Below are 25,105 nucleotides of genomic sequence, written 5' to 3'. Positions count from 1 at the left end.
GCAACTGCAGAGCGCAGATTACTGCGCTTTCTAGTTTCTACTTCCTCCCCGATAGAAACCAATTCCTAGTCGAAACTGTTGTCTCAAAGCAAATTGATTTCATCCCTCAACCACTCTATTAGTTTCACGCAACGGTGATCCATTCATTGAATCCTGTGATGTTTTAATGATTTAATGGTGTGCATTGATCTATTAATAACGCATTAAGCTAGCTCCCGTCACTCAAACGTCAAAAACACCCTTTTGAGAGTAAACTGTCCAAATTTTCTTACAAATTGATTTAATCTGGGGCGTAGAGTAAGTACGATTCGTGTTTTCCCTGGCTTAATATGATGTTGACGGGTTAAACGACCCACTTTGGCAAGAAACAAACAAAGCGCTGCCACCACTTGCATGGCGTGATGTGGGCGCGTTGAAAACCCGGGCAGGTTTCCCACCGGGTACGTGCTACTCATAGCACAGGCATGAAACCGGCCATTGGCCGTGGAAGCGTGAAGCGCGCCGGGTGTTGGAGCTTCGACTTTTCCAAGCATGTAAACGGATGGCTCATTTTGTTTTTCTTGTAAATCTCGCAATATTTTTTCCAAGTACCGATCGACCACCACACGCCTCCACTATTTCTAAATTATAATTTCAAAGCTAGCACGTCAGCCGGAGTTGCCAACACTTTTTGTGCCGCAGCAACTGCCGTGTCGTTCTATATATACACTCGTGGTACCCGTTCCATTCCTCATCAAGGAGCACACGAGCAGTCGAGCACTTGCCGCTTTTGAGCTCAACACACATCCTCAGCCGCGGCGTCTCTTCGCTCAGCTTCTCAGCTGCAATTTTAGCGACTACCGCTGACATGGAGGCCCAAAACGTGGAGGTTGCTGCCCTGGTGCACAAGATCGCCGGCCTCCACGCCGCCATCGCCAAGCTGCCGTCCCTGAGCCCATCACCCCAAGTCGACGCGCTCTTCACCGACCTCGTCATGGCCTGCGTCCCGCCGAGCCCCGTCGACGTGACCAAGCTTGATCCCGAGGCCCAGAGGATGCGGGAGGAGCTCATCCGCCTCTGCTCCGACGCCGAGGGCCACCTCGAGGCGCACTACTCCGACATGCTCAACGCCTTCGACAACCCGCTCGACCACCTCGGCCGCTTCCCCTACTTCAGCAACTACATCAACCTGAGCAAGCTGGAGTACGACCTCCTGGTCCGCTACATCCCTGGCCTCGCGCCTTCCCGCGTCGCCTTCGTCGGGTCCGGCCCCTTGCCGTTCAGCTCGCTCGTGCTCGCGGCGCGCCACCTGCCCAACACGGTGTTCGACAACTATGATCGGAGCGGCGCTGCCAACGACCGTGCGCGGAAGCTGGTCCGCGCGGACGAGGACCTGCGCAAGCGGATGGCCTTCCACACGGTCGACGTCGCCAACCTGACCGACGAGCTCGGCAAGTACGACGTCGTCTTCCTGGCCGCGCTCGTCGGCATGGCCGCCGAGGACAAGGCCAAGGTGGTGGCGCACCTCGGCAGGCACATGGCCGATGGCGCGGCCCTCGTCGTGCGGAGCGCGCACGGGGCTCGTGGATTCCTGTACCCCATCGTCGATCCCGAGGACATCCGCCGCGGCGGGTTCGACGTGCTGACCGTGTACCACCCGGACGATGAGGTGATCAACTCTGTGATCGTCGCGCGCAAGATCGACGCCAATGCGAACATGGAGGTTGCTGCTCTCGTCCAGAAGATTACCAGCCTCCACGCCGCCATCACCAAGTTGCCATCGCTGAGCCCGTCCCCCGACGTCGACAGGCTGTTCACCGAGCTCGTCATGGCCTGCGTCCCGCCGAGCCCCGTCGACGTGACCAAGCTTGCCCCGGACGCGCAGAAGATGAGAGAGGAGCTCATCCGCCTCTGCTCCGACGCCGAGGGCCACCTCGAGGCGCACTACTCCGACATGCTCAACGCCTTCGACAACCCACTCGACCACCTCAGCCGCTTCCCCTACTTCAGCAACTACATCAACCTGAGCAAGCTGGAGTACGACCTCCTGGTCCGCTACATCCCTGGCCTCGCGCCTTCCCGCGTCGCCTTCGTCGGGTCTGGCCCCTTGCCGTTCAGCTCGCTCGTGCTCGCGGCGCGCCACCTGCCCAACACGGTGTTCGACAACTATGATCGGAGCGGCGCTGCCAACGACCGTGCGCGGAAGCTGGTCCGCGCGGACGAGGACCTGCGCAAGCGGATGACCTTCCACACCGTCGACGTCGCCAACCTGACCGACGAGCTCGGCAAGTACGACGTCGTCTTCCTGGCCGCGCTCGTCGGCATGGCCGCCGAGGACAAGGCCAAGGTGGTGGCGCACCTCGGCAGGCACATGGCCGATGGCGCGGCCCTCGTCGTGCGGAGCGCGCACGGGGCTCGTGGGTTCCTGTACCCCATCGTCGATCCCGAGGACATTCGCCGCGGCGGGTTCGACGTGCTGACCGTGTACCACCCGGACGATGAGGTGATCAACTCTGTGATCGTCGCGCGCAAGATCGACGCCAATGCGAACATGGAGGTTGCTGCTCTCGTCCAGAAGATTACCAGCCTCCACGCCGCCATCACCAAGTTGCCATCGCTGAGCCCGTCCCCCGACGTCGACAGGCTGTTCACCGAGCTCGTCATGGCCTGCGTCCCGCCGAACCCCGTCGACGTGACCAAGCTTGCCCCGGACGCGCAGAAGATGAGAGAGGAGCTCATCCGCCTCTGCTCCGACGCCGAGGGCCACCTCGAGGCGCACTACTCCGACATGCTCAACGCCTTCGACAACCCACTCGACCACCTCAGCCGCTTCCCCTACTTCAGCAACTACATCAACCTGAGCAAGCTGGAGTACGACCTCCTGGTCCGCTACATCCCTGGCCTCGCGCCTTCCCGCGTCGCCTTCGTCGGGTCTGGCCCCTTGCCGTTCAGCTCGCTCGTGCTCGCGGCACGCCACCTGCCCAACACGGTGTTCGACAACTATGATCGGAGCGGCGCTGCCAACGACCGTGCGCGGAAGCTGGTCCGCGCGGACGAGGACCTGCGCAAGCGGATGACCTTCCACACGGTCGACGTCGCCAACCTGACCGACGAGCTCGGCAAGTACGACGTCGTCTTCCTGGCCGCGCTCGTCGGCATGGCCGCCGAGGACAAGGCCAAGGTGGTGGCGCACCTCGGCAGGCACATGGCCGACGGCGCGGCCCTCGTCGTGCGGAGCGCGCACGGGGCGCGCGGGTTCCTGTACCCCGTCGTCGACCCCGAGGACATCTGCCGTGGCGGGTTCGACGTGCGGGCCGTGTACCACCCGGACGACGAGGTGATCAACTCCGTCATCATCGCGCGCAAGATGGGCGCCCACGGGAACGGGCTCCAGAATGGGCAGCACGCGAACGCGCGCGGCGCGGTGCCGATCGTGAGCCCGCCGTGCAAGTGCTGCAAGGTGGAGGCGAGCGCGCTCCAGAAGAGGGAGGAGATGGCGGCGAAGGAGCTGTCCATTTGATGTGGCGCAACGAGGAGCTGTGCGCGGTAATAACAACTCGCTAGTCGCTATTTGATCACTTTAAATTTCGTGCTATCGTGCTATCGTCCGTGCGTGTACTTCTTCTTCTTATTTCCTACGTACGTCATGCGTTGTGGGAGTGTGTTTTTCCTATGCGATGTATGCCAGTACTTGCGTATCCGATGTGAAAAGGCATCGATGAGGATAATGTGGACACCAGGGAATACGATGTGTTTGTAAGTGTGCCATCGATAATAAAAGGTTTTCTTCCCTAAACGGAAATAGTTTGTTGGTACAATTGTGCTGATGCATCTACATTTTGCATGGTTGTTGAGGCTCTCACTAATATATGGACTTCTGATAAATGCTTGGGTAGTCCTTTCTATGAAACGAAATGCTGCGGTAGGCCTTGCGAAACGTTTGCTTTGGAATTTGTGCTAATATGCATATAAATGACTATCAACTATCAAGCACATTTTGGTCTTTTTCCGAAGGAAACTTCCACGCACGATTTGTTATTACTAATTTGCAGAATGCTGTTTTGGCATAATCAAACTACGCCCTGGTCATATGAAATGGGGGGGGGGGGGGGGGGGTGTATATTGCTTTGACACATGTCAAATACGTTGAAAAAATGGCAGAATTCTTTGATTTGTTAATTATCAAGCCCCTGGTTTACAACAAATTACAACATGTGCTCAGGCACGTTCTCGGAAAGATTATAACAAATTGCAGGACAGATTACTTATCAATAGCCTTATTATAATGAAAATTAAAATGAACAACACCATATCATATCTCGACCTGCATCTAGGGATGCAGGTTTTGTTGGGTTGACCCAACTACCCAATACCCAAAAAATGAAAAACAGTGACCAATAATTTTTTTGGTTCACTTTAGGTTCTTCCGGGTAACTCATTAACCCAAAAACAATCTATACTGTTGCTGCTCTGTACTCGCTCAGCATCACGCCATCGAGCCAATCCACTTGTGGGGCCTGCCGATCATCCGCACGGACCAGAGTAGTCAGTAGAGTAGCCGGCTATGGTGGCCCCTGTTTGGTCACCTGCGGCGAGCGCATGTCAGCCAGATGAGTGGCAGGGGAGCTGCAGGGATTCGTTCTACGGGTCAGTGGCTAAAAATTGAGTGATATTAATTGTGCTAGTTTTTACAAAATTTTATAACTTTTTGATCGCTTGTGTCAAACTTAAGGTCAACCCTCGTTTCTTATCTCTAAATTCAAAAAATAGTAAATGAAATTGTGCATTTTAAAATTGAAATCATGTCTGCATGTGTGAGTTGGATTTTAATTGGATTTTTCTTGAATCTTTGAGTGTGGTTTATATTTGAAATCTAATTTCAAGTATAAATCAAAAGCTAACTATACTAATCACCCTACCCAACGTAGGCCTAAACTAGCTAACCACCGTATCTCTAACCTCTAACACAGCCTGCTATCTAGCTTAAACTCTAACAGGCCGGCCCTTTTACCTTAGCTCCGAACCAGACCAACAAAAAGAGCAGCCTGGCCTGCCACCGCCGATGCATGCCGCCGCTGTTCATCTCTCTGTGCTCTCTTTTTTTTCAGCCTTGTTTAGTTCCTAATTTAGGAGTGGCAAAATTGACATTTTGCCATAAATGCACAACTGTAGCGTTTCGTTTGTATTTGTGAATTATTGTCCAAATATTGACTAATTAGACTCAAAAGATTCATCTCGCAAAGTACAACAAAACTGTGCAATTAGTTTTTTATTTCGTCTACATTTAGTACTCCATGTATGTACCGCAAGTTTGATGTGATGAGGAATTTTCTTTTTGCATAGTGTTAAAGTTGGAAGTCGGAAGGAAACTAAACATGGCCGACAGGACGCGGACGCCGCTGCTCTGCAGCTGCCCGCACATGCGCCCAACCCTGCGAGCCTAGCTCACGCGCGCCTCCCCTACCCGCCTCTCCAGGCCGCGTGCACCCCACGCCACCGCGCGGATGCGAGCCACACGTCCTGGCGCGGACGCCGAGAATCGCCGGTCGTCCGTGCCTTGCTGCTCCCTTGCGAACCCTAGCCTCCGGCCTATAAAGACCCCCAGGCGCCTCACCCTTCTCCTCCCCTTGCGCCGCCAGGGGCTTGCCCCATCCACCTTCCACCACCACGCGCTGCAGCGCTGTCAAGAAAGAAGAAGAGGGAAGGAGCAGAGGAGAGATGGAGCCGGAGAAGGAGGATGACGCCGCGGCCGCCGAGCTGAGGGCGCCGCTGGGAACGACGCCGACCGCGCCGACGCCGGACCGGAGCTGCTGCCGCGGACGACGACGCCGACAACCGCGAGACGGAGGAGCGCGTCGCTGCCGAGCCAGGGGAACCGCGAGCTCGCCGCGACACCGGTCTGCTGCCCCTGCATCGAGCCGGCCCTGCCTCACCTCGCCACGGCCCCCACGCCTCCCTGCATCGCCTCGAACCCCCACGAGCCCATCAGTGAGCCATCCATCCAAGCTGCTGCCTTTCTTCTACCACAACACGGCTGCCATCCACCTCGCCTTCAACACGTGTTCGACGAAATACCTGACCGGCCCCGTCAAGCCCCTAGGTGAGCCAAGCCCCCGCCTTTTCTCTGTGTCCGGCCTTCGTGCCGAGGAACCGTGCCGCTATGCCGCAGCCCCGCCGTCGCTTGTGAGCCGGCCTTCAAGCCGCGCGCCTTCTTCTGCAGGTGCCGCTTCCCTTCGTTGCCGCTGAGCTCTAGCAGCTGTGCGCCGCCGCGGACTCGCGTAGCCGAACGCCCGCGCGCATGCTACAGGCACGTCGCGGCCGTGGGACACCACGTTGCCACGCACGTGCACACCCCTTGGCCAGCCGAACTGCTTCGCCTTGCTCGTGACTCCGCGCATGCCGACACGCCGCCCAGCCATCGCCTTGCCGCGGACCTAGTTTTGCCGAGGCCCCGCGTTCCTGCAGTTCGTCGTTGGCCATCTTGTTGTTGCCGCTGCCTTGAGCCGAGAACCCAGCCAACCCTTGCTGACACCTTGCTTCCTGCCTGCGAACATGAAGTCCTAGCTGAACCTGCACAAACCCGTAGTGCTAGCTTATGTTCGGACCACATCCATACGAACAGTAAGCGAGGTACCAGCTAACTAACTTTTAGCCTTTTGCCACGCCATGTCCGTGCTCTAGTGATCCACCTGCGTGCTAGCTTGCAGTGTGCCCTGCTCAAACCTGTAGAGCTCGTTGGTGTTCAGGCCAAAACCTTGCAAGCTGTGGCCTTATCTGCTTGCTTGTGCTCACGTAGGCCATGGGTGTTCTAACTCCACCATGACCCTTAGCCTTGCTTGCCTGTGCGTTGCATGCTGCTTGTGCCCAGCGTTCGACCTCACCGCGGGTTCAAGCCATTGATGTTCCGCGTCCTACTGGCTGTCCTGCACCAACCGCCGTTGCTCAGCCTGCGTGTGCGTGCTCATCGTGCTCGCTGGCGCCACGACAACGAAGACAAGCCCAGCCCTTCCACGGCCGCTGCCTACGCGTCACGCACGAACACCTAGCATGCGCCCAAGCCTAGAACCACCGCTGTGCCGTGTGCAACCGTGAGACAGATGCCCTTGTGGCATTTGATCGAGCACTCTGCTAGCAACCCTGGGAGTTGCACTCAACCCGTAGTGCAAGCTTGTGACCATGGGAGATGCAGCTGGAGTGTGATCACCTAAGCCATGTACATGTAACCATGAGCCTTAATCCTTCTTGCTTGCTGCCAAGCCTTGTGCCAAGACCCTCACCAACGCTTTGTTGCACCGCCTAGAGCAGATCCGCGCCTGCCCGGCTTCTCCCGCTGACCAAAGGGACCCACGGACTAAACGTTGGGACCCATTGGTATGAGAAACCGCTGACTGCCTAACCTAGTACCAACTAACATACAGGCCCACATGATGACTCGTGGGGTCCAGCTGAACTTTGACTTTGCCCTCTGACTTGGTCAGCAGTGACCGTTGACTAGTCAATGCTGACTCTAGCAGGACTCACTGCTACCGTTAGCAACCATAGGTGGACCAACCAAAAGCTAACATGTGGCCCTCATACAAGTGGACTTGTGTCTTTTGTGCCTTTTCGAAATTAACTAAATTCATAAGGTGTTTCGGAATCTAAAAATATCTAACGAATTAACCCTAGCTTAGAAAAATATGAAATCAGTTTTGTTAATTATCTAAAATCATGGAGCACCCGTTAGACTAGCTTTTGGAGTTATTTGGATCTTTATTGCTTCTCTTTTGGAGTTTAATTGCAAATAGATCCTCAGTATTTATTTTAATTGTGCATCTAGGAACCAAAGGATTCGGGGGATCCTGAAGACCGAGCTACGACCCTGAGGACTCCCAGGACCCTGACTTCACCGGAGAGGACTTCAACAATGACGAACAAGGTGTTATGTCACTCCCAATCTTATAGATCCTATGCATACGTAGTTGCTGACGCTTTGTTTATGATGCCTGGATGATGATTGATTGCATAGCCTGTGTTTCTAGCCATACCTTGATAATTGATTATCTTGTTTTCCTTGTGTTGACGCAAAATCCTGACGGTGGTGGACCCTGCATCACCACATGAGGACCTGGGAGATCTGCTTAACTCCAGTGCAAAATCCAAATCGGCGCGCGTGGTGTGCGCGGGCGTGCCAGTCAGTTTGACCATTCAACTGACAAGGTGGAGATAATTCTCTCGAAGTTCGATGGAGTCGGTCGATCGGGCCGATATGATCCTTGATGTGATAACCATCAGCTAGAGAGCCGATAGGAGACAGAGCACCGTCGAGTTCTTGCTCCATCATAGCCAGAGCCACAAGCCGATGGGATCTAAACTAACGTCACCACCAATATTTCTAGGCGAAACCACAACGATGTGCCTGGTAGTTGCATCCTAGAAACACATAGCAGGACGTCAGTCTAAACCCTGCCAACCGATGAATCTAATCATAATGAAACTCAATTCGGCACTCGAGGGTAACTAAGATTAAGATGCAACGGGCTATTCAAAACAGATCTATCGTCTATTCCGACATAATTAATAACAATTAATATGTCGTAAACAGCAAGACGATAGAACAGATAAATATCAACCGATGCAAGTTTAATCAAGGTGGGATAACTGGTGAATACCGTAGATCGAGACAGAAGCGATGTGTCGTAAGTCAAAGATCCAAGATACTTGATAACTGGTAGATGAAACCAGACCCAATGACAGCGATGCGCCCGAAAGTTGAAGTCTAGTACACCTGATGACGGGAACTTGCAGCTTGCCGGAGATCGAGGTCGATGGAGCCCAGCTTGCTAGAAGGAACTCGTCGAGAAGCTACATTAATCCTACTCCTAGGGCAATGGCGTGAAGTCGAAAGGTAAAGGTAAATATGTTTGTTTATTGATTGTGTGATGATTTTACAATGACCGGAGGTACATATTTATACTCTGAACTAACAACTCCTAGAAGGAACCGTATCAAAACTACCTGATACGAAATATCTAAACAAAAAGAAATATTAAGATACACGGACTCTAACTTTCCTTACGTAAAGTCCTAATTAATTAAGCTTCCTTTTTCATACTTCCATCAGGTCCTTGCTCCTTCTTTCTTCCACACGTGAGCCTCTAATATGCATTGCTTGTTTCAGCCAACTTGCATGTACGTACCAGATTTTTCCTTGATCAACTCACATATTGATTAGTACCTTCCAATATATATACGCATACAGAGACTAGTCGCATATGACACCAATGACCTCATATTCTGTATTAAGGGATTCGATTAAAATCTGGTATCAACACAGGCCCCCCAGTTTCGAAGTACGAAGGCTTCATGTTCCGAAATTATAGAAGTTTGATGATTCGGTGTCAACACAGGACTTGTGGACTAGCTATAGACGCATAGCTAGTCCAACTTACTTATATCCATATATATACTTTTGAGTTAGGATGGGCATATGCCATGGTTTTGGTGATGGGATTCCTTGTACACTCTCGCGTGTTTTCTGAGTGATTGTGATCCCTTGGCGTGTTTTGGTGGGATCGAGCCGCGGTTAGTACTAAGGAGTGCCTTGCTAGGGAAGAGCATTCTGGACTCTTTCCACCCCCTGTGCCTGTGGCGGGTACCTTGTTTGACACTGAAGAGCAGGTGGCGTACTTGTACGTTTCAGGTGCTTCGGCACATACTTTGTGGAGTTGAGTGCTCGCTCTCGGTCCCTAACGATCGAGTCAGTTTACCACCAGTCACAGTATCTATTTACGTACATACCTTTCGCTTTGTTATGGACAGGGTTCGGTTCGAGACTAGTGGTGGATAGTGCTCAGCTTGTAGGTGGATTGGAGGATCAGTGTAAGGAGTTCAAGGCGTTGACCTGCTCCGACCAGACTGCACCCCGACATGGGTAGGTTTCATAACTTTGAGGTCTTCAACTGGTGACGGCGTGCCTTGCAGTTGAGGACGGTTCCAAACTCGAGGAAACAGGAGACTGCTAGCCACCTACTAGGGCTCCGATTGTTAGGTGGGGTTTGGACGGCTGATCCCCGTTCAGGCTCCAGCCGTGCGGGTATAGATGTACAACCTCTGCATAGTGTATAAACCTATAACTATAGTCCGTGTCCATTGGTTATGGATAGTGCTGTTGACTACTGCTACTTCTGACTAGACTTATACTATTCTTCTACCTCCCTTTTTTGAGATAGGCCGGCATTTGTCGTTGAGATGTCAGGGGAGGGAGCTCTCACATCGCCTAGAGTGTTTGGGTGCTTGATTCTTGGGTGAAGGATCTAGTGATTTGTGACGACTTCCTTGATTCCTTGATATGAAGTGTTGACCTCGGAGATGGTATTACTTTGATGCATCCTTGATTGTTGTTGTTGCTGCTGCATAAACTTCTACAACCATATATAGGTTTGCTCATGCATATAGTATATTATTCCCCGGTTTCCTTGGCTTGCTGCTATTGGGAGTTGACATGGCCTGCCCGCTTCTCGAGTAGATGGTAGCTTTTCAGGGTCGGAGCCCGACTACGACTTCGACAATGATGGATGGGAAGATTAGGGATGGTCCCTCGCTCAAGTTGCCTCCGGAGATGGTGCTCGCTATAACTCATGTTTCCGCTACGTAGGTATTTTATCTTTTATGATTCAGTCCTGATGGACTTGTGCCTGCATGTGCCGAGGTGATATACTCAATATTTATGATATTATTACCCTGTTACCACTTTTTATTTTTTATGTTAGTATGGATTTGTACTATCTGAGATAGGGATTCACACGTGATAGCCTTCCTAGGACTATCATGGAGGTGCGTAGGTTTGGATTCTCAGAAATAGGAATTCGGATCCGTTTCAGTCGCCAGACCTGTTGCGATCGGAGCCGTGCCCGGGCACGGATACCGGTGGTTCTACTGTGTGGGTGATGGTGCTTAAGGCGCAGGGAAAGAGGAGAATACGGTGCACTAGGTTCAAAAGATCTGGGAGGTCATCACCGATTCGGGCATCAGGGACCTCGATTTCGGGGGTATTTGGATATGAGGTGCTAAACTTTAATAGTGTCACATCGGATGTTCGGATGCTAATTAGGAGAACTAAACATGAGCTAATTATAAAACTAATTGCAGAACCCTATGCTAATTCGCGAGACGAATCTATTAAGCCTAATTAATCCATCATTAGCAAATGGTTACTGTAGCACCACATTGTCAAATCATAGACTAATTAGGCTTAATAGATTTGTCTCGTGAATTACACTTCATCTGTGCAATTAGTTTTGTAATTAGGCTATATTTAATACTTCTAATTAGCATCCAAACATCCGATGTGACGGGTGTTAAATTTTAACACCCTATTACCAAACAACCCCTAACAACCCCTTGTGATTGCCATGGACATCGATGGTCATGCAGATGCAGTAGTGGACCTAGTAGTGGAGATGGAGAGCAGCTAATAGGAATGGAGCTTCAGACTCGCGCGTGATGCACAGCGAGGAAGATGAATGGCCCAAGGTGCTGCACAACAGCTTCAGTGAAGAGACGCCGGTGATCTCGCTCGAGGGCATCGACGACGATGCGCGGCGGTGACGGCAGCGCTGTGAGGATTGGACCATCTTACAGGCAGGTGGTGAGCCACGGCGTGGACGCTGCACTCATGGCCTGAGATGACGCGCCTGGCGATCGATTTCTTCGTGCTGCTGCATAGTTAAACAATGTTTTTTTGGTAACCCACTGGTTTTTGGGTAATCTCGTGCTTAGTTTTGGATCAACCCATTACTTACGACTTTTCATATTGGGTTGAGTGGGTTGGACACTGGTTGACCCAATACTGACCCACTTGCACGCCTACCTGCATCTACTGTTAAGTTTTGTCGCGGTTCAAGAACCATTCCAATTCCAAATTATAAGTCATTCCAACTTTCTCTGAAGAGTCAAATTATTTTATATTTGACCTAAATTATAGAGAGGATTACAAAGATTTACGGCACCAAATAGATATACTAGGAAAATATATTTAATGAAGAAACTAATGATACTTATTTGGTATTATGAATGCTAGTACTTTATTATATAATTTTTGTCAAACTTAAGATGCTTTGACTCTTCAAGAAAGTTGGAATGACTTATAATTTGGAATGGAGGGAGTACCAACTAGATCTATCTACGAACATCCTTACAACTAAAATTTCCTCTCTTAGACAATAAAAAACTGCTTGGGCTCGAGGCAGCCATCAGGCTAGTTCAACTTGGTCGGAAAACATACTATAACATACATTATATCCAGATATTATTATGCACCTAAGTTTTGACTTTTCTAAATTTATAAATATTATTATGTACCTAGACATACACTATGTCTAGATGCATAATAATATCTATGAACTAAAAAAAGCTAAAACGACCTACAACTTGGAACGGAGGGTGTACATGATAAAAAAATCACTTCAATTGATAAAATGACATCTTTTAGAGGAAGGAGTTTCTATTCCATATCAACGTTCATCAGTGCAGGAATAAGTTTTGGAGGATTAGTAAACTAAACATGACGGCCAAAGCCGCCTCCGCATTAGGCTAGTTCAACTTGGCCGGAATACTTTAAACATGCACGATTAAAAAAATCACTTCAATTGATAAAATGAGACCTTTGATTGTTCCTGGAAAACAATATGTTTTCTTTGAGAGGAAGGAGTTTCTATTCCATATCAAGGTTCGTCAGTACAGGGACAAAATTTGGAGGATTAATAAACTAATAAACATGACGGGCAGCCAACTCCTAGAGTGCACTTCAACATTAGCTAGCATCCGAGTCCCCATGTTTACTACATGGATATCAAAGATGTTTCTAGAATTCTTTCCAAATGCCTAACTCCCAAATCCATTCAGCCACTTAAAGCACTTGATTGGCTAATTTTTCTGTACATCTTTTAATCGATGCATCCATGTCTTATTTCGCTCCATGATTTGACGATACGCCAACCACATATTTAAAGGAGTTGATGATGATGGTGATGATGATACCACGTACATTAAAAATATAGTTGTGGGTTACATGTTGGGCCACATAAATCGCCCCTTTTTTTTCGTGTATGTTTGCGTTTTCATAGAGCTTAGTAATCGTAGCTCGCCATTAGGTGTAGATTTGTGCCATGGAGCCGTCACTGGGCCAATGCTGAGACCACAAGAACAAAGCTGGGCTTTATTCCTTCTGCCACTGGCCGGGGCCACGTCCTCTTTTTCCATTCTCCTTTTTATGCACATTCCACGACGAGCGTCGGTCCCGACCCCGCCAGACAGAACAGAAATGCACAATCACGCAGCACGTTAGCGTTAAAGACGTGTCAGTCCTATGATTTCACATGCTTTCTGCCACTCCCAGGCTCCCAGCCGCCGCGCCACCACCCTCCACCACTGTCCACTTCCCACGCTCACGTGCTCCCCGGCTCACATCACATGAGACATGACGATGCCATCCAAAACTATCGCGCACAAAAGCCGCCAAGCCCCGCCTTGAATTGAATCTCACAGATCGACGAAACAGTTGCCGGCCGCGCTAATAGTGACAAACCCAAAAGATTCCGTTCCCAGGCCACGCCCGCGTGCCGCTCGCCAAATACCCACCAAAACCACACCTAAACCGCTCGCTTTATATTTTATATTACTCCCTCCGATCCTAATTGCATGTCATTTCAATTTATTTGAAGAGAATTAAAAAATTTATAGCACCGACTAAATATACTATGAATTATATATTTAATAAAGAATCTAATAATACTTATTTGGTATCATATTATATATTTGTACAATAAAATTTGGTTAAATTTAAAATGCTTTATCCTTAAAAAAATTGGAATGGGGTGGCACATTGCTCCATACACTAAACAAAGCGTATCGATGACTCGATCCCTTCCCCGTAAGGCCGTAATCCGAACCATTTGGTCAAAACAAACGAAGCAGAAACCTCCTCCTCCTCCCTGCCTCTCGCACGCACCGGGCACCACTGGCCGGGTCGTCTCCAGAGCCTCCGCCCTCCGCTCCGCATCTCGCCATGTGCGGTGGGTGCTGCCGCCGTCAAAGCGACCCCGACGGGAGTCCCGCCGGAGGAGGAGGAGGTCGTCGGGGGTTCTGCGGGCCCGCGCTCGCCGCCCTGGCCCTGGCGGCCGCCGCGGCGGTCGCGTTCCTGGAGGGCACGGCCGGCGGGGTCTACTACGCGGGCGAGGGGTGGCTGCACGAGTGCGCCAAGTGGGACGCCGAAGGCGGCCGGTTCCTGGTGTCCACCTTCTTCGGCGCCGGCGTCACGGAGGTGCGCGGCGGCGGGGTGGCGGAGGAGCGGGTGGTCCTGGCGGACCCCGACGCGGCCGGGAGGGTCGCGCTGGGGCTCGCCGTCGACGCGCCCCGGCGCCGCCTGCTCCTGGTCTACGCCGACCGCCTGCCGCGGCTCGGGTACGCCGCGCTGGCCGCCTACGACCTCGGCTCGTGGCGCCGCCTCTTCCTCACCCGCCTCGACGTGCCAGGTGCGTCTCCACTCTCCCGGCGGCACGATTGCCCTTGCCCTGTTTGCTAATCACTCCGTACTAAATACTATGGTTTGGCCGGAGGGAGCCGCCTCCCGGGAGGTCACTGACCTGTGGGCCTCAGTTTGCGCCGCCGCCGGAATTAGTCCGGTAGGATCGTATAGATTTGCCTGAATGTTTCATGGCAGGCATTAAATTCTGTCTCGACTTCCATGAATGAAGATTGCAGGTTGCAGTTACAATCCGTACAGAGAACTACGGTTAGGGAGTTCCACTATCAGTAAAATTGGAAAAGTTAAGAACAGTGTTATTCGAACACATGAATTTTGTTTTCAGTCGGTCTTCACCCAGTACTGATGCGCTAAATTTTCTCCAGTGGACAAAAAAAAGGTGCAAGCACGCATTCAGAAAGTACGTTTTTCACCACGTGAATGAATGGCTGACGTTTTCTGTAGAAACTAATTCACTCTCTCCAGTATTCCTATACTCCTGGCACACCTGCGACCTTCTAGAGAACTCCTGCGAAATTCACAGTTTTCAAACATGGCTGAAGTACTCCTGCAGTGGAAGTACTGCTAGAGCTAAATTAAAGGTCGTCGTCAATTTTCCTATAAGGTCCCGTTTGGATTGGTGGAATTGAATTCCATTCTAATAATCATAATTTAAAAATAAATTAATTAAGCTAATATAATTGTATGTGAAATATATTTGTATATTATTGTTGGTCATATGAGAGATACTTATGTGCTGCATTTCTGCTACATGGAAGCGAGTCGAAGAGCGTGCTATAAGAATTAAATTCCATTCTAATAATCATAATCTATAGAATCAATTTCCATCTCCCACCCTATGAATTTAACATAGGCTTATATCTAAACTTTGAAAAGTTGTGGAATCCCACATTCCAAGATAAATTAGTCTACTCCATTAAATAGATTCCAATTCCTTCAAAATGAAGGGTTCCAAACGGGGCCTAATTGATTTTGAAGGCGTAAAAATGGGAATGCCATTAAATTTTTCTATGGCGTAGTTGCTCTGTTCACCATGTACACCCAATTTGAAAATCCTGCATCCGCCACTGCTCATATGCATGTCTTCCTCCACAATTCATCGAGTTGTTCTGCATGGATGTGCTTCTGTCGTTGTCAGAACGTTATACTCCTTGCTGCTTATTTTTCCTTTATAGGTCCTGCTTGTTACCCCTCCTAAAAATTTTAGGAGCTAAAATCTGAATATAATTTGAATAAAGAGCTAAACACCTCCTCCTAAAAGTTCCTTCCAAAAATTTTAGGAGCTCCACCTCCTCCTATTAAAACTCCCAAAGTCCATTTGGATCCCCACTGCCCCTCCCGACCGCACGCATCGCCACCCCCCGCGCCTATCCCCGCCATCCTTCTCGTCCACCCCCGCCGCCCACATCCCCGCCGCCGCTCCCTTCTTCCTCCACGCCGCCCGCCGGATCCGCCGGCCTCGCTCCCTCGTGCCGCCGCACGGGCCGACCGCGGTGCCCCCGCTCCTCCTCACCGCCGGCTTCACTCCAATCTTCGGGTGGCCGCCCGTCCATCCCCTCCTCTACCGCCTCCGCGCGGCCCACCACCCCTTCATCCACCTCCGGCGGCTGCCCGGTCACTCCGTCCGCCGCATTCACGCGCCCCACCACCCCGTCCTTCCGCGGCGGGGCCGGAAGCCGAGGCGCCGGTGGCGGGCACCCGTAGCAGCCAAGGGCGGAGGCACCCGTCCGCCCCACCGCGCCGCAGCCACCCGTGGCCATCCCGGACGCGAATCGCGCGGCCGCGGCTCCCCGCCTTCACCAAGCTCGCGTCGCGAACGCCTCCTTCTGCCTCGCCCCATCCCTGTCTCTGTCGCTGGAGGGAGGGGGAGAGATAGACGGAAGGAAGCAGCGGGCGGAGGCGGTTCCCGTTCATGGCCGCGGACCCGCCGGCGGCGGCCACGGGCGCGGCGGTGTAGACGGCGAGGAGGAGAGCGAGGGCCATGGCTGCCATGAGGAAGAAGAGGAGAGGGGGTGGGGATTACAGAGAAGGAGCAGGGGTACAAAGGAGGGGCTGTATGGTCTTTTTGGCACTGCATTAATTGCTTTTAGTCACTTTTAGGAGGTGGAGTCAAACACATTTTTAGGAGGTTTTAGATGGCTGCTAAATGCTTCTAAAACTTAGCTTGGAACCGCCATAATCTTTTGCACGTCCCAATTCTTCCCTAATGAAAGTTTGGTTATTTGATTGATCCAGGCAGCACGTATTTAAGCTGCTTTATCACTGACAGACCTTCATGACCGAACACATTAAGTACGATGTGCCGTGTACCCAGCTTAACCCATCGCTGTTTGGTTTTGCAGGCGAGTCCACGTTTCCCGACGACGTCGCCGCCGACGAGGACGGCAACGGCTACGTGACCGACGCCAGGGGTAGCAAGATCTGGAAGGTGAGCCCGGACGGCGCGCTGCTGGGCGTCATCAGGAACGCCACGTTCACGCAGCGGCCGGGGGCGCGGCACAACCTCATCGGCCTGAACGGCATCGTGCACCACCCGAACGGCTACCTCCTCGTCATCCACACCTCCGGCGGCGACCTCTTCAAGGTCGACCCGAAGACGGAGACGGTGCGCGTCGTGAAGGTGCAGGGGTCGCTGAGGAGAGGGGACGGGCTGGAGCTGCTCTCCGCGACGAGGCTGGTGGTCGCCGGCATGCCGAGCCGGCTGGTGGAGAGCTCCGACGACTGGGAGACCGCGAGCGTCACCGGGCAGTACGTCGGGCCGATCCACCGGGTGGGGGCGTCGGCGACGGTGAAGGACGGGGACGTTTACATCAACCACATCTTCGGGTTCGGGCTCGGAAAGAAGAAGACGCACGTTCTTGCGAAGGCGGTGTTCACGCCGTTGGTCGCGGCGAGCTGACGGCCGGCCGGCGCCTCGCACTTGTGAGATCGGCTCTCGCTGTCGCTGCTTTGCTTAAGCAGTTAAGCGGCGGTTCATAGTATAACAGATTATCTTTAAGTTCAAAAAAATAGTAACAGATTATACTTGCGTGTGATATAGATGCCCAAACTTTTCATTGTACAATTAATTTGTTTGCTTGAAGCTACACGATTGTTCTGTATGCATCATGCAAAGGATGTACACGGATCATTTCTTTGGTCAATTCGTAGTTTTGATACCGCGGTGATAACTGACATCGAGCCGTAAGGCAGTGCTCTTCCACAAAAATGGGTGAACTCTTCCGTTCACAATGCTCGTCGGGATGTAGAAATTTGGTTAGTGCGACAGGCATACATCAGCTGCAGGCGTGCTGCAATTGCTTCCGAAATGCTTCATTTCTTTTGCCCGCTTCTTCTCCTTTTATCTCCAAACAACTGGAAACTCAGCGACCCACATAGACACGTTTCCAAGGTTGACGCATCATGATGCATTGGGTGGAAATTAGAATCAGGCGAGATCAGCCATTCAAAAGATTGCTTGAGGTTTTCATTTACCCCTAATCCCCATATATAGTCATCTTGTCAGAATGTCTGTCATTTTCCTTGCATTTTGACTGTTTGGTGCTGGGAGACTAATTTAATGGAGACAGAATCAGCGAGGTGCTCTCCGTCACGTACTCACATGTCCTGCCACTTTTAAATGATCAATCATTGCTCCCTTTTCATCTAAAGGTTCGTTTGGGGGCCACGGTTGCGCCTATGACTCGTTTTGTGAAGCAGATTTTTTTAACTTCGACTTATTTAGATGAAAAAATATTGATAAAATGACTTCTCTAGCTGTGTAACATGAATAAAAATGATAAAATATTTATAATACCCTTATCTGTTTTATTTTTTATTTTTCTCTTTTCTTTCCTTATTTTCTCCCCTCTCTAATTTCCCTTCTATCCTTTATCCACTCCTCCACCGCCTCCTGCTCTCCTTTTTCCTCGTCGCTCAGCTCTCACTCGATCCCCTGCCTCGCCTCCTTCCCTCGCGCCACCAGCGCCTTCCGGCCGCACCTCCTCCCCTACGCCGCTTCCATCTCGCTCCCAACGCTAGCCGCCTCCACCTCGCGTCGTAGCGCCACTCGCCTCCACCCTGTGCGCGCCATGCCCGCCGTTGGGGAGGGAGCTGCAGGATATTTTGCGTCCCTGTAATTGCATCCAACTTCAGGGGTATTTTGGTCTGCTGGGGATGCGGGTTAGGGAGGGAGTCGCGGGGAGCAGTTTTTTCGGCTCCCCCTCCCTCAAATGGCTCCAGAGAATGGATTTTGGGAAGCTTCTTTCCCGAAGCCATTTTACAGCCGGACTAAAATTCATGTCACATTAAATATTCGAAGGCTAATTAGGAGGACTAGACATGAGCTAATTATAAAATTAATTACACAGATGGAGGCTAATTCCCGAGATGAATCTATTAAGTCTGATTAATCCATCATTAGCATATTTTTACTGTAGCACCATATTGTCAAATCATGGACTAATTAGGCTTAATAGATTCGTCTTTCAAATTAATCTCCGTCTGTGCAATTAATTTTATAATTAAACTATATTTAATATTTCTAATTAGTATTTAAATATTTGATGTGACAGAGATTTTAGAAGGTACTAACGAAACGAAACAAACGGGCCTAACTCTTTCCAGCGCAGCACCCGAACTTCACATTCATCACGTCACCGACTCACAAGTCACAACACGATCCACGGCTCACTTCGGTGACTCGCCATTGCCGTGCAAGCTGTTCACCTGCCTCCTCCTTCCCCCCCACCCTTCCCAGCCGCCCGCAGGCCAATGGAGAGGCAGAGGAGCCCCGCCTCCTGCTCCAGCTCGTACCACCGCCACCTGCTGAGCCCGAAGAGCCTCCTCCTCGTCTCCCTCGCCTCCTTATCCCTCCTCTCCTGCTTCCTCTTGGCCCTCCGCCAGGGCCGCCCGCTCCACCTTCCCTTGGCGTTCGCCGCTGCCCCCGCGCCGGTTGTTGCGGGTGGTTGGGGTTACTGGGGCGGCCCAGCGGCGGCGGAGGTCGAAGAGGCGGTTCTTGGGCTCCGAAGAGAAGATTCGGTCGCGGAGGGAGCCCGCCCCGCTGGTCCCGGAGACTTGTCGGTGCGGGGCGTGGGCTCGGTAACGGAGGCGCAAGAAACTGCTACTGGAGGAGGAAATGGTGGAGCACCCTCGGATGGTGAAGTCTTGAAAGTGCAAGAGGTTGGGGAAGCAAGAAACCACTCTCTTGGAGGCTTGGATTCGGCTGTGGAGGTGAAAGAAGCTGCTGCTCAAGGCAGTGGTGGCGAGAGGCTGACGAAAGCGAAAGATTTGATTTCGGAGAGGCCAAACTTAGCTGAGGACAAGAATCTTAGCAACGAAACTCTTGGTTCGGCAGCTGCATCAGCAGAGAAATTGGAGGTAACGGGGTCTTCGCGAGATGTCAATTTCTCTGTTCAAGCTTCAGGTCCTGCAATGAATACGAGAGATGAATTCTTGCGAGGCGGCCATGATGATGATGGGCGCAATTCGTCTGTGCATGGAGCTTATGCTTCTCAGAAAGGGGGGCACTGGGAAAGCTCAGATAATTCAACGTTGGGGAACAACCCAGGAGGAGCTCCAGTCAATCCAGATGAGCAAGAAAGGGCTAAGAGCAGCATCGATTCTGCGCAAAGCAATGCAGCACAGTGTGATGTTTCTGACGGGAGTTGGGTGTTCGACGAAAGCTATCCACTCTATGGGAGCAATTCATGCCCATTTATAGATGAAGGGTTCAGCTGCCAAGCTAATGGAAGAATGGATCAAAGCTACATGAAGATGAGGTGGCAGCCTAAGCATTGCAATGTCCCAAGGTGTTGCTACGCTAGTACTGTATTTGCTCACTTCATCCATTGCTTACGAGTTAGGAAATGCTACTAGAAAGTTGCTATTCACTAACTTCATGCGGTAATTTTAGGTTCAATGCAAGGAAAATGCTTGAGATGCTGCGAGGAAAGAGACTAGTGTTTGTTGGAGACTCCATTAACAGGAACCAATGGGAATCCATGATGTGCTTGCTACGAACAGCAATCCCAGATCCTTCAAGGATTCGTGAAACTCATGGCCGCAAGATTACTAAACAAAAAGGGTATTACAACTTCAAGTTCCTGGTTCGTATGATGTATAGCTGATGTAGAACTAATCCGTTCAGTTTCTAGACTACTGTGTAATAGTCATCTCAATATTGTTGTTGCAGGACTATAATTGCAGTGTGGAGTATCATACTACACATTTTTTGGTGCATGAAACCAAAGCAAGAATCGGCCAAAAGCGCGCAATGACACTACGGATTGATACCATAGATCAGAGCTCATCAAGGTGGAAAGGTGCTGATGTGCTTGTGTTCAACTCTGCTCATTGGTGGTCGCATCACAAAACAAATGCTGGGTGAGTGTTGATTCATGCTATCACTGCGTGGAACATAGCTCTCATTTGGAATGAAATAATAAAAGAAATTCAATATTTGATATTCTTGTTTCCTTTAACCTTCCAGAGAAACAATGGCCTGATCATGTATTTACATAGGTATACTCTAATTGCTAGCATCTGATGATTACGTGTTAATTGCAGAGTGAATTTCTATCAAGAAGGGGATCATGTTCATCCCCACCTTGAAGCCTCTACAGCTTTCCAAAGAGCACTAATCACATGGGCATCATGGATCGACCGCTACATCGATCCACGGAAAACTCGAGTGTTCTTCCGGAGCTCATCCCCATCACATTTCAGGTCTGGTCCTCCACTGTTCAGTCTAACACTGGCAACTTCAGAGCTGCTGGCTTGCTTGGGTCTCCTCTATGCAGCATGCTTATGTAATGTTTATCGCTGGTTTCAGCGGAGGAGAGTGGAATTCAGGAGGGCACTGCAGAGAGAGCACACTAGAACCTAACGACAGCTGTGCGTGGCCAATGCCTGAGATAAACGTGATGCTTGAACAGATCTCAAAGCAGATGAAGATGCCTGTGACAATTCTGAACATTACCGATCTGTCCAGGCTAAGGACCGATGGCCACCCATCTGTTTTTCGACGGAAGGGGGTAGATTTAACAGCATCCAGCGCCCAGGATTGCAGCCATTGGTGCCTTCCTGGAGTGCCAGATACATGGAATGAGCTGCTGTTCTACCAGCTATTGTCCTCAAAAGGAAAAGATCTGACAAGATAGTGACTAAACAATCGGTCCCGTTTCTTCTCTTTTAGTTAGGCCATTTTTTCCTGTAAGTGTAATTCGATTGCGAAAAGAAGGCGTAAGAATGTATATGTTTGCATCTTTTCTCCAGCTGATTATACGCCGGGCACATAGTCAAATGTCGTATGCCTCCTAAAATGTTCCTTTCAGCCAATGAAAATATAGTTTGCTTATCATGGAAACACAAAGTTCTCTCCTCCTATCTAAACTTTAGCTTTAGCCCATCCCATGAATTAGGCTAAACCCTATGGTATTACAAATGGATTGTGTGTGCCCGTATGCTCATTGCTCAACAACTACCAGATTTCTGGTCCACCACATTTTGATCATTTGAGATGCAGCCACTTCAAAACCATGAGCCATCTCAGAAAGGGGGTGTTCAAAAAAGCATGAGCTGATGAGCCCATCATGAGGCTCAAAAAAAAAAAAAACGGGGGGGACACCTGCTTCTCTTCGATATCCAAGAAAGCCCACTAAAAAAAGAGGTCATCCCAAGAAAACACGGGTCAGAGCTGAACATTATTCAGGTACGGTTATGCTAACTCCCCACTTACTCCACGACACCCCAAAGTCCCCGCTCCGTTTCCGTTACACCGGCCCCCTCCTCGCCTTCGTCCACTCCCCGCCGCTCCGCCTTCATTACCACGCCAGCCGCGCGGCTAGCAATTGCCGCGCCAGCCGTAGCTTCCTGCCCCGCGGCCGCGGACCGTAGCACGGAGCAATGGAGAGGCAGAGGAGCTCCTCCACCTCCTCCTCTAACTCTTCTTATTCCTCCTCGTACCACCTCGTAAGTCCCAAGAGCCTCCTCCTCCTCTCCTTCGCCTCCTCGTCGCTCCTCTTCTCGTTCCTCTTCGCGCTCTTCGCCCTCCGCCACGGCCGCCCGCTTCCATTCGCTTCCGCACACATCAGCGCCAATGGCTCCGCTGTGGACATTGAGCGGGCGCCGGCTCTTGGGGGTCCCGTGGGCGGCGCGGGGGTGGTGGAGGTCGACGAGGCGGTTCGCGGGAGGCGGAGCAAGGATTGGGTAGCGGAGGGAACCCGCCGCGCGGGTGCCGGCGACCTATCGCCGGCTCCGGTCGTGGGCTCGGGCTCGGCGATAGAGGTGAAAGGAGAGGTTACTGGAGGAGGAAATGGTGGAGCACCCGCGAATGGTGAGGTTTTGGGGGGCCAAGAGATTGCGGAAGCTGGAAACTACTCGTCGATTGGAGCCTTGGGTTTGGCTATAGATTCTAAAGAAGAAGCTGTTCGTGTCGGCGTAGATGGCGAGAAGTTGGAGAAAGATTCATCAGTGTCCGAGAAGCCGAACTCCGCCGAAGGCAAGAATCTTAGCAAAAAGGCAGAGACGCCGTTAGATGTTGGCAATGCTTCTGCTTCCGTGGAAGTAACGGCAACAGCGGAGAAATTGGAGGGAGCAGAGTCTGTGAGAGCTGTCAATTTCTCCATGGAAGCCTCAGGTACTGTAATGGTGGTGAGAGGCGAATCCTTGCAAGATGGTTATGTGGGGAATGAATACAGTTCCTCTGTACAAGCAGCTTATGCTTATCAGCGAGGGGAGCAACGGGAAAGCTCAGATCATTCAGCTGGGAAGAACAACTCCGTGGCAGCTCCAGCCAATCCAGTTAAGCAAGATCCTAATCTGATTGAGGAAGCCGTCGCGAGCAAAATGGATTCCTCGCAAATCGATGCAGTACATTGTGATGTTTATGACGGGGGTTGGGTGTTTGATGAGACCTATCCACTTTACACGAGTGATTCATGCCCATTTATAGATGAAGGATTCAGCTGTGGAGCAAATGGTAGAATGGATGACAACTACATGAAGTGGAGGTGGCAGCCTAAGAATTGCAATATCCCGAGGTGCTTGTTGTATACTTGTATTAGTGCGTTTGCTCAGTCCTCTGGTTGCTTAGGAGTTTAAAGGTACCTCTATGAGTTTGCTATTTGCTAACTTCATGCGACAAAACTTAGGTTCGATGCTAGGAGAATGCTTGAGATGCTGCGAGGAAAGCGGCTAGTGTTTATCGGGGACTCCATAAATAGGAACCAGTGGGAATCCATGATGTGCTTGCTGAGAATGGCAGTCTCAGATCCTGCTAGGATTCATGAAACTCGTGGCCGGAAGATCACTAAAGAGAAAGGGGATTACAACTTCAAGTTCTTGGTTAGTACTATATCTGATGTAGGACTACTGCATTCATCAATGTCTAGGCTTGTAGTTGTAGATACTAGATAGTAATCATCTTGGTATGGTTGTTACAGGACTACAACTGCAGTGTGGAATTTCATGTGACACATTTCTTGGTGCACGAAGGCAAGGCAAGAATTGGCCAGAAGCGCACAAAGACACTACGGATCGATACCATTGATCGAAGCTCATCAAGATGGAAAGGTGCTGACGTGCTTGTGTTTAACACTGCCCATTGGTGGTCGCATCACAAAACAAAAGCTGGGTGAGTATTGACTAATGTGAATGACAGTCACTTCAGATGAACGAAATTCTTATTTGAAATCAACCGTGAAACAAATAAAACCATTGATATTCTTAGTTCTTACAAGACCTAGAGCTTGCAAAGAAATAGTAACTAGACCATGCTATTAAGCATCTGGTTGTTAAAACTATTTCGCAGAGTGAATTATTATCAAGAGGGGGATCATGTTCACCCCCATCTCGATGCCTATACTGCTTACCAAAGAGCACTAACCACTTGGGCATCGTGGGTCGATCGTTACATCAATCCACAGCAAACTCGAGTGTTTTTCCGAAGCACATCCCCATCGCATTTCAGGTATGGCCCTTAACCGTTCAACCTAACACGAGCAATTTCAGAGTTGCTGCAGTCTCCTCTGCGCAAGCAGGTCAATGTAACAATTTATGGCTAATTTCAGCGGAGGAGAGTGGAATTCAGGGGGACACTGCAGAGAGAGCACGGTGCCCCTTAATGATACTCATGCAAGGCCGGTACCTGAGAGAAACGTGATCCTGGAACAAGTCACAAAGCAAATGAAGACTCCTGTGACAGTTCTGAACATTACCAATCTATCTGGGATCAGGATAGACGGTCACCCATCTGTGTATGGCCGGAAGGCGGTAGGTTTAACAGCATCAAGCGTTCAGGATTGCAGCCATTGGTGCCTCCCTGGAGTCCCGGATGCATGGAATGAGCTGTTATTCTACCATTTAGTGTCGTCACAAGAAAAAAGGATGTAACAAGCTAGTGACTCAATTAATTGCCCCCTTTTTTTTGTTGGGTGGGGTCTTTATTCTCGTCTGTAAATGTAAATTTGATTTGAAGAGCGAGCACAAATGTGGCTCATAGATTCCGTCGTATCAAAATATAGATTTTAAAAGCCATGGCTATATCCATCTCGGCTATTAGATTCTCTAGCGTCTACAGTTTGGAACAATTGGAAGCTTCCTACTCCCTCCGTCCCAAATTAA

At 50.7% G+C, this 25,105-nt stretch overlaps 4 protein-coding genes across 9 annotated transcripts; all 4 read left to right on the top strand.

The window, feature by feature from the left end:
• Positions 1-614: 614 nt before the first annotated feature.
• Positions 615-3,781, top strand: LOC117837054 (uncharacterized). The gene has a single exon (XM_034716615.2). The coding sequence runs from the start codon at positions 848-850 to the stop codon at positions 3,497-3,499; it is 2,652 nt and encodes an 883-aa protein (XP_034572506.1). The 5' UTR covers positions 615-847; the 3' UTR covers positions 3,500-3,781.
• A 1,656-nt stretch (positions 3,782-5,437) lies between these two features.
• LOC117837947 (uncharacterized) lies at positions 5,438-17,646 on the top strand. 6 transcript variants are annotated; one of them, XM_034717768.2, is made up of 4 exons: positions 5,438-5,967; positions 7,799-7,897; positions 11,395-14,492; positions 16,846-17,646. In XM_034717768.2, the coding sequence occupies exons 3-4, from the start codon at positions 14,027-14,029 to the stop codon at positions 17,400-17,402; spliced, it is 1,023 nt and encodes a 340-aa protein (XP_034573659.1). In that variant the 5' UTR covers positions 5,438-5,967; positions 7,799-7,897; positions 11,395-14,026; the 3' UTR covers positions 17,403-17,646. The 6 variants fall into 6 exon arrangements, with proteins under 6 accessions (XP_034573659.1, XP_072146712.1, XP_034573656.1 ...); XM_072290611.1 differs by having other exon boundaries at positions 9,781-14,492; XM_034717765.2 differs by having other exon boundaries at positions 5,438-6,079.
• A 1,488-nt stretch (positions 17,647-19,134) lies between these two features.
• Positions 19,135-21,756, top strand: LOC117839794 (protein trichome birefringence-like 6). Its single transcript, XM_034720214.2, has 5 exons — positions 19,135-20,292; positions 20,397-20,589; positions 20,676-20,866; positions 21,050-21,208; positions 21,315-21,756. The coding sequence occupies exons 1-5, from the start codon at positions 19,256-19,258 to the stop codon at positions 21,640-21,642; spliced, it is 1,908 nt and encodes a 635-aa protein (XP_034576105.1). The 5' UTR covers positions 19,135-19,255; the 3' UTR covers positions 21,643-21,756.
• A 480-nt stretch (positions 21,757-22,236) lies between these two features.
• On the top strand, positions 22,237-25,018 carry LOC117839793 (protein trichome birefringence-like 6). Its single transcript, XM_034720212.2, has 5 exons — positions 22,237-23,523; positions 23,635-23,827; positions 23,926-24,116; positions 24,294-24,452; positions 24,553-25,018. The coding sequence occupies exons 1-5, from the start codon at positions 22,388-22,390 to the stop codon at positions 24,872-24,874; spliced, it is 2,001 nt and encodes a 666-aa protein (XP_034576103.1). The 5' UTR covers positions 22,237-22,387; the 3' UTR covers positions 24,875-25,018.
• Positions 25,019-25,105: the final 87 nt, after the last annotated feature.

Source organism: Setaria viridis, chromosome 9 (genome assembly GCF_005286985.2).
Source record: "Setaria viridis chromosome 9, Setaria_viridis_v4.0, whole genome shotgun sequence".
Classification (NCBI taxonomy): Eukaryota; Viridiplantae; Streptophyta; class Magnoliopsida; order Poales; family Poaceae; genus Setaria; species Setaria viridis.
This window is presented reverse-complemented; position numbering and strand designations above follow the sequence as displayed.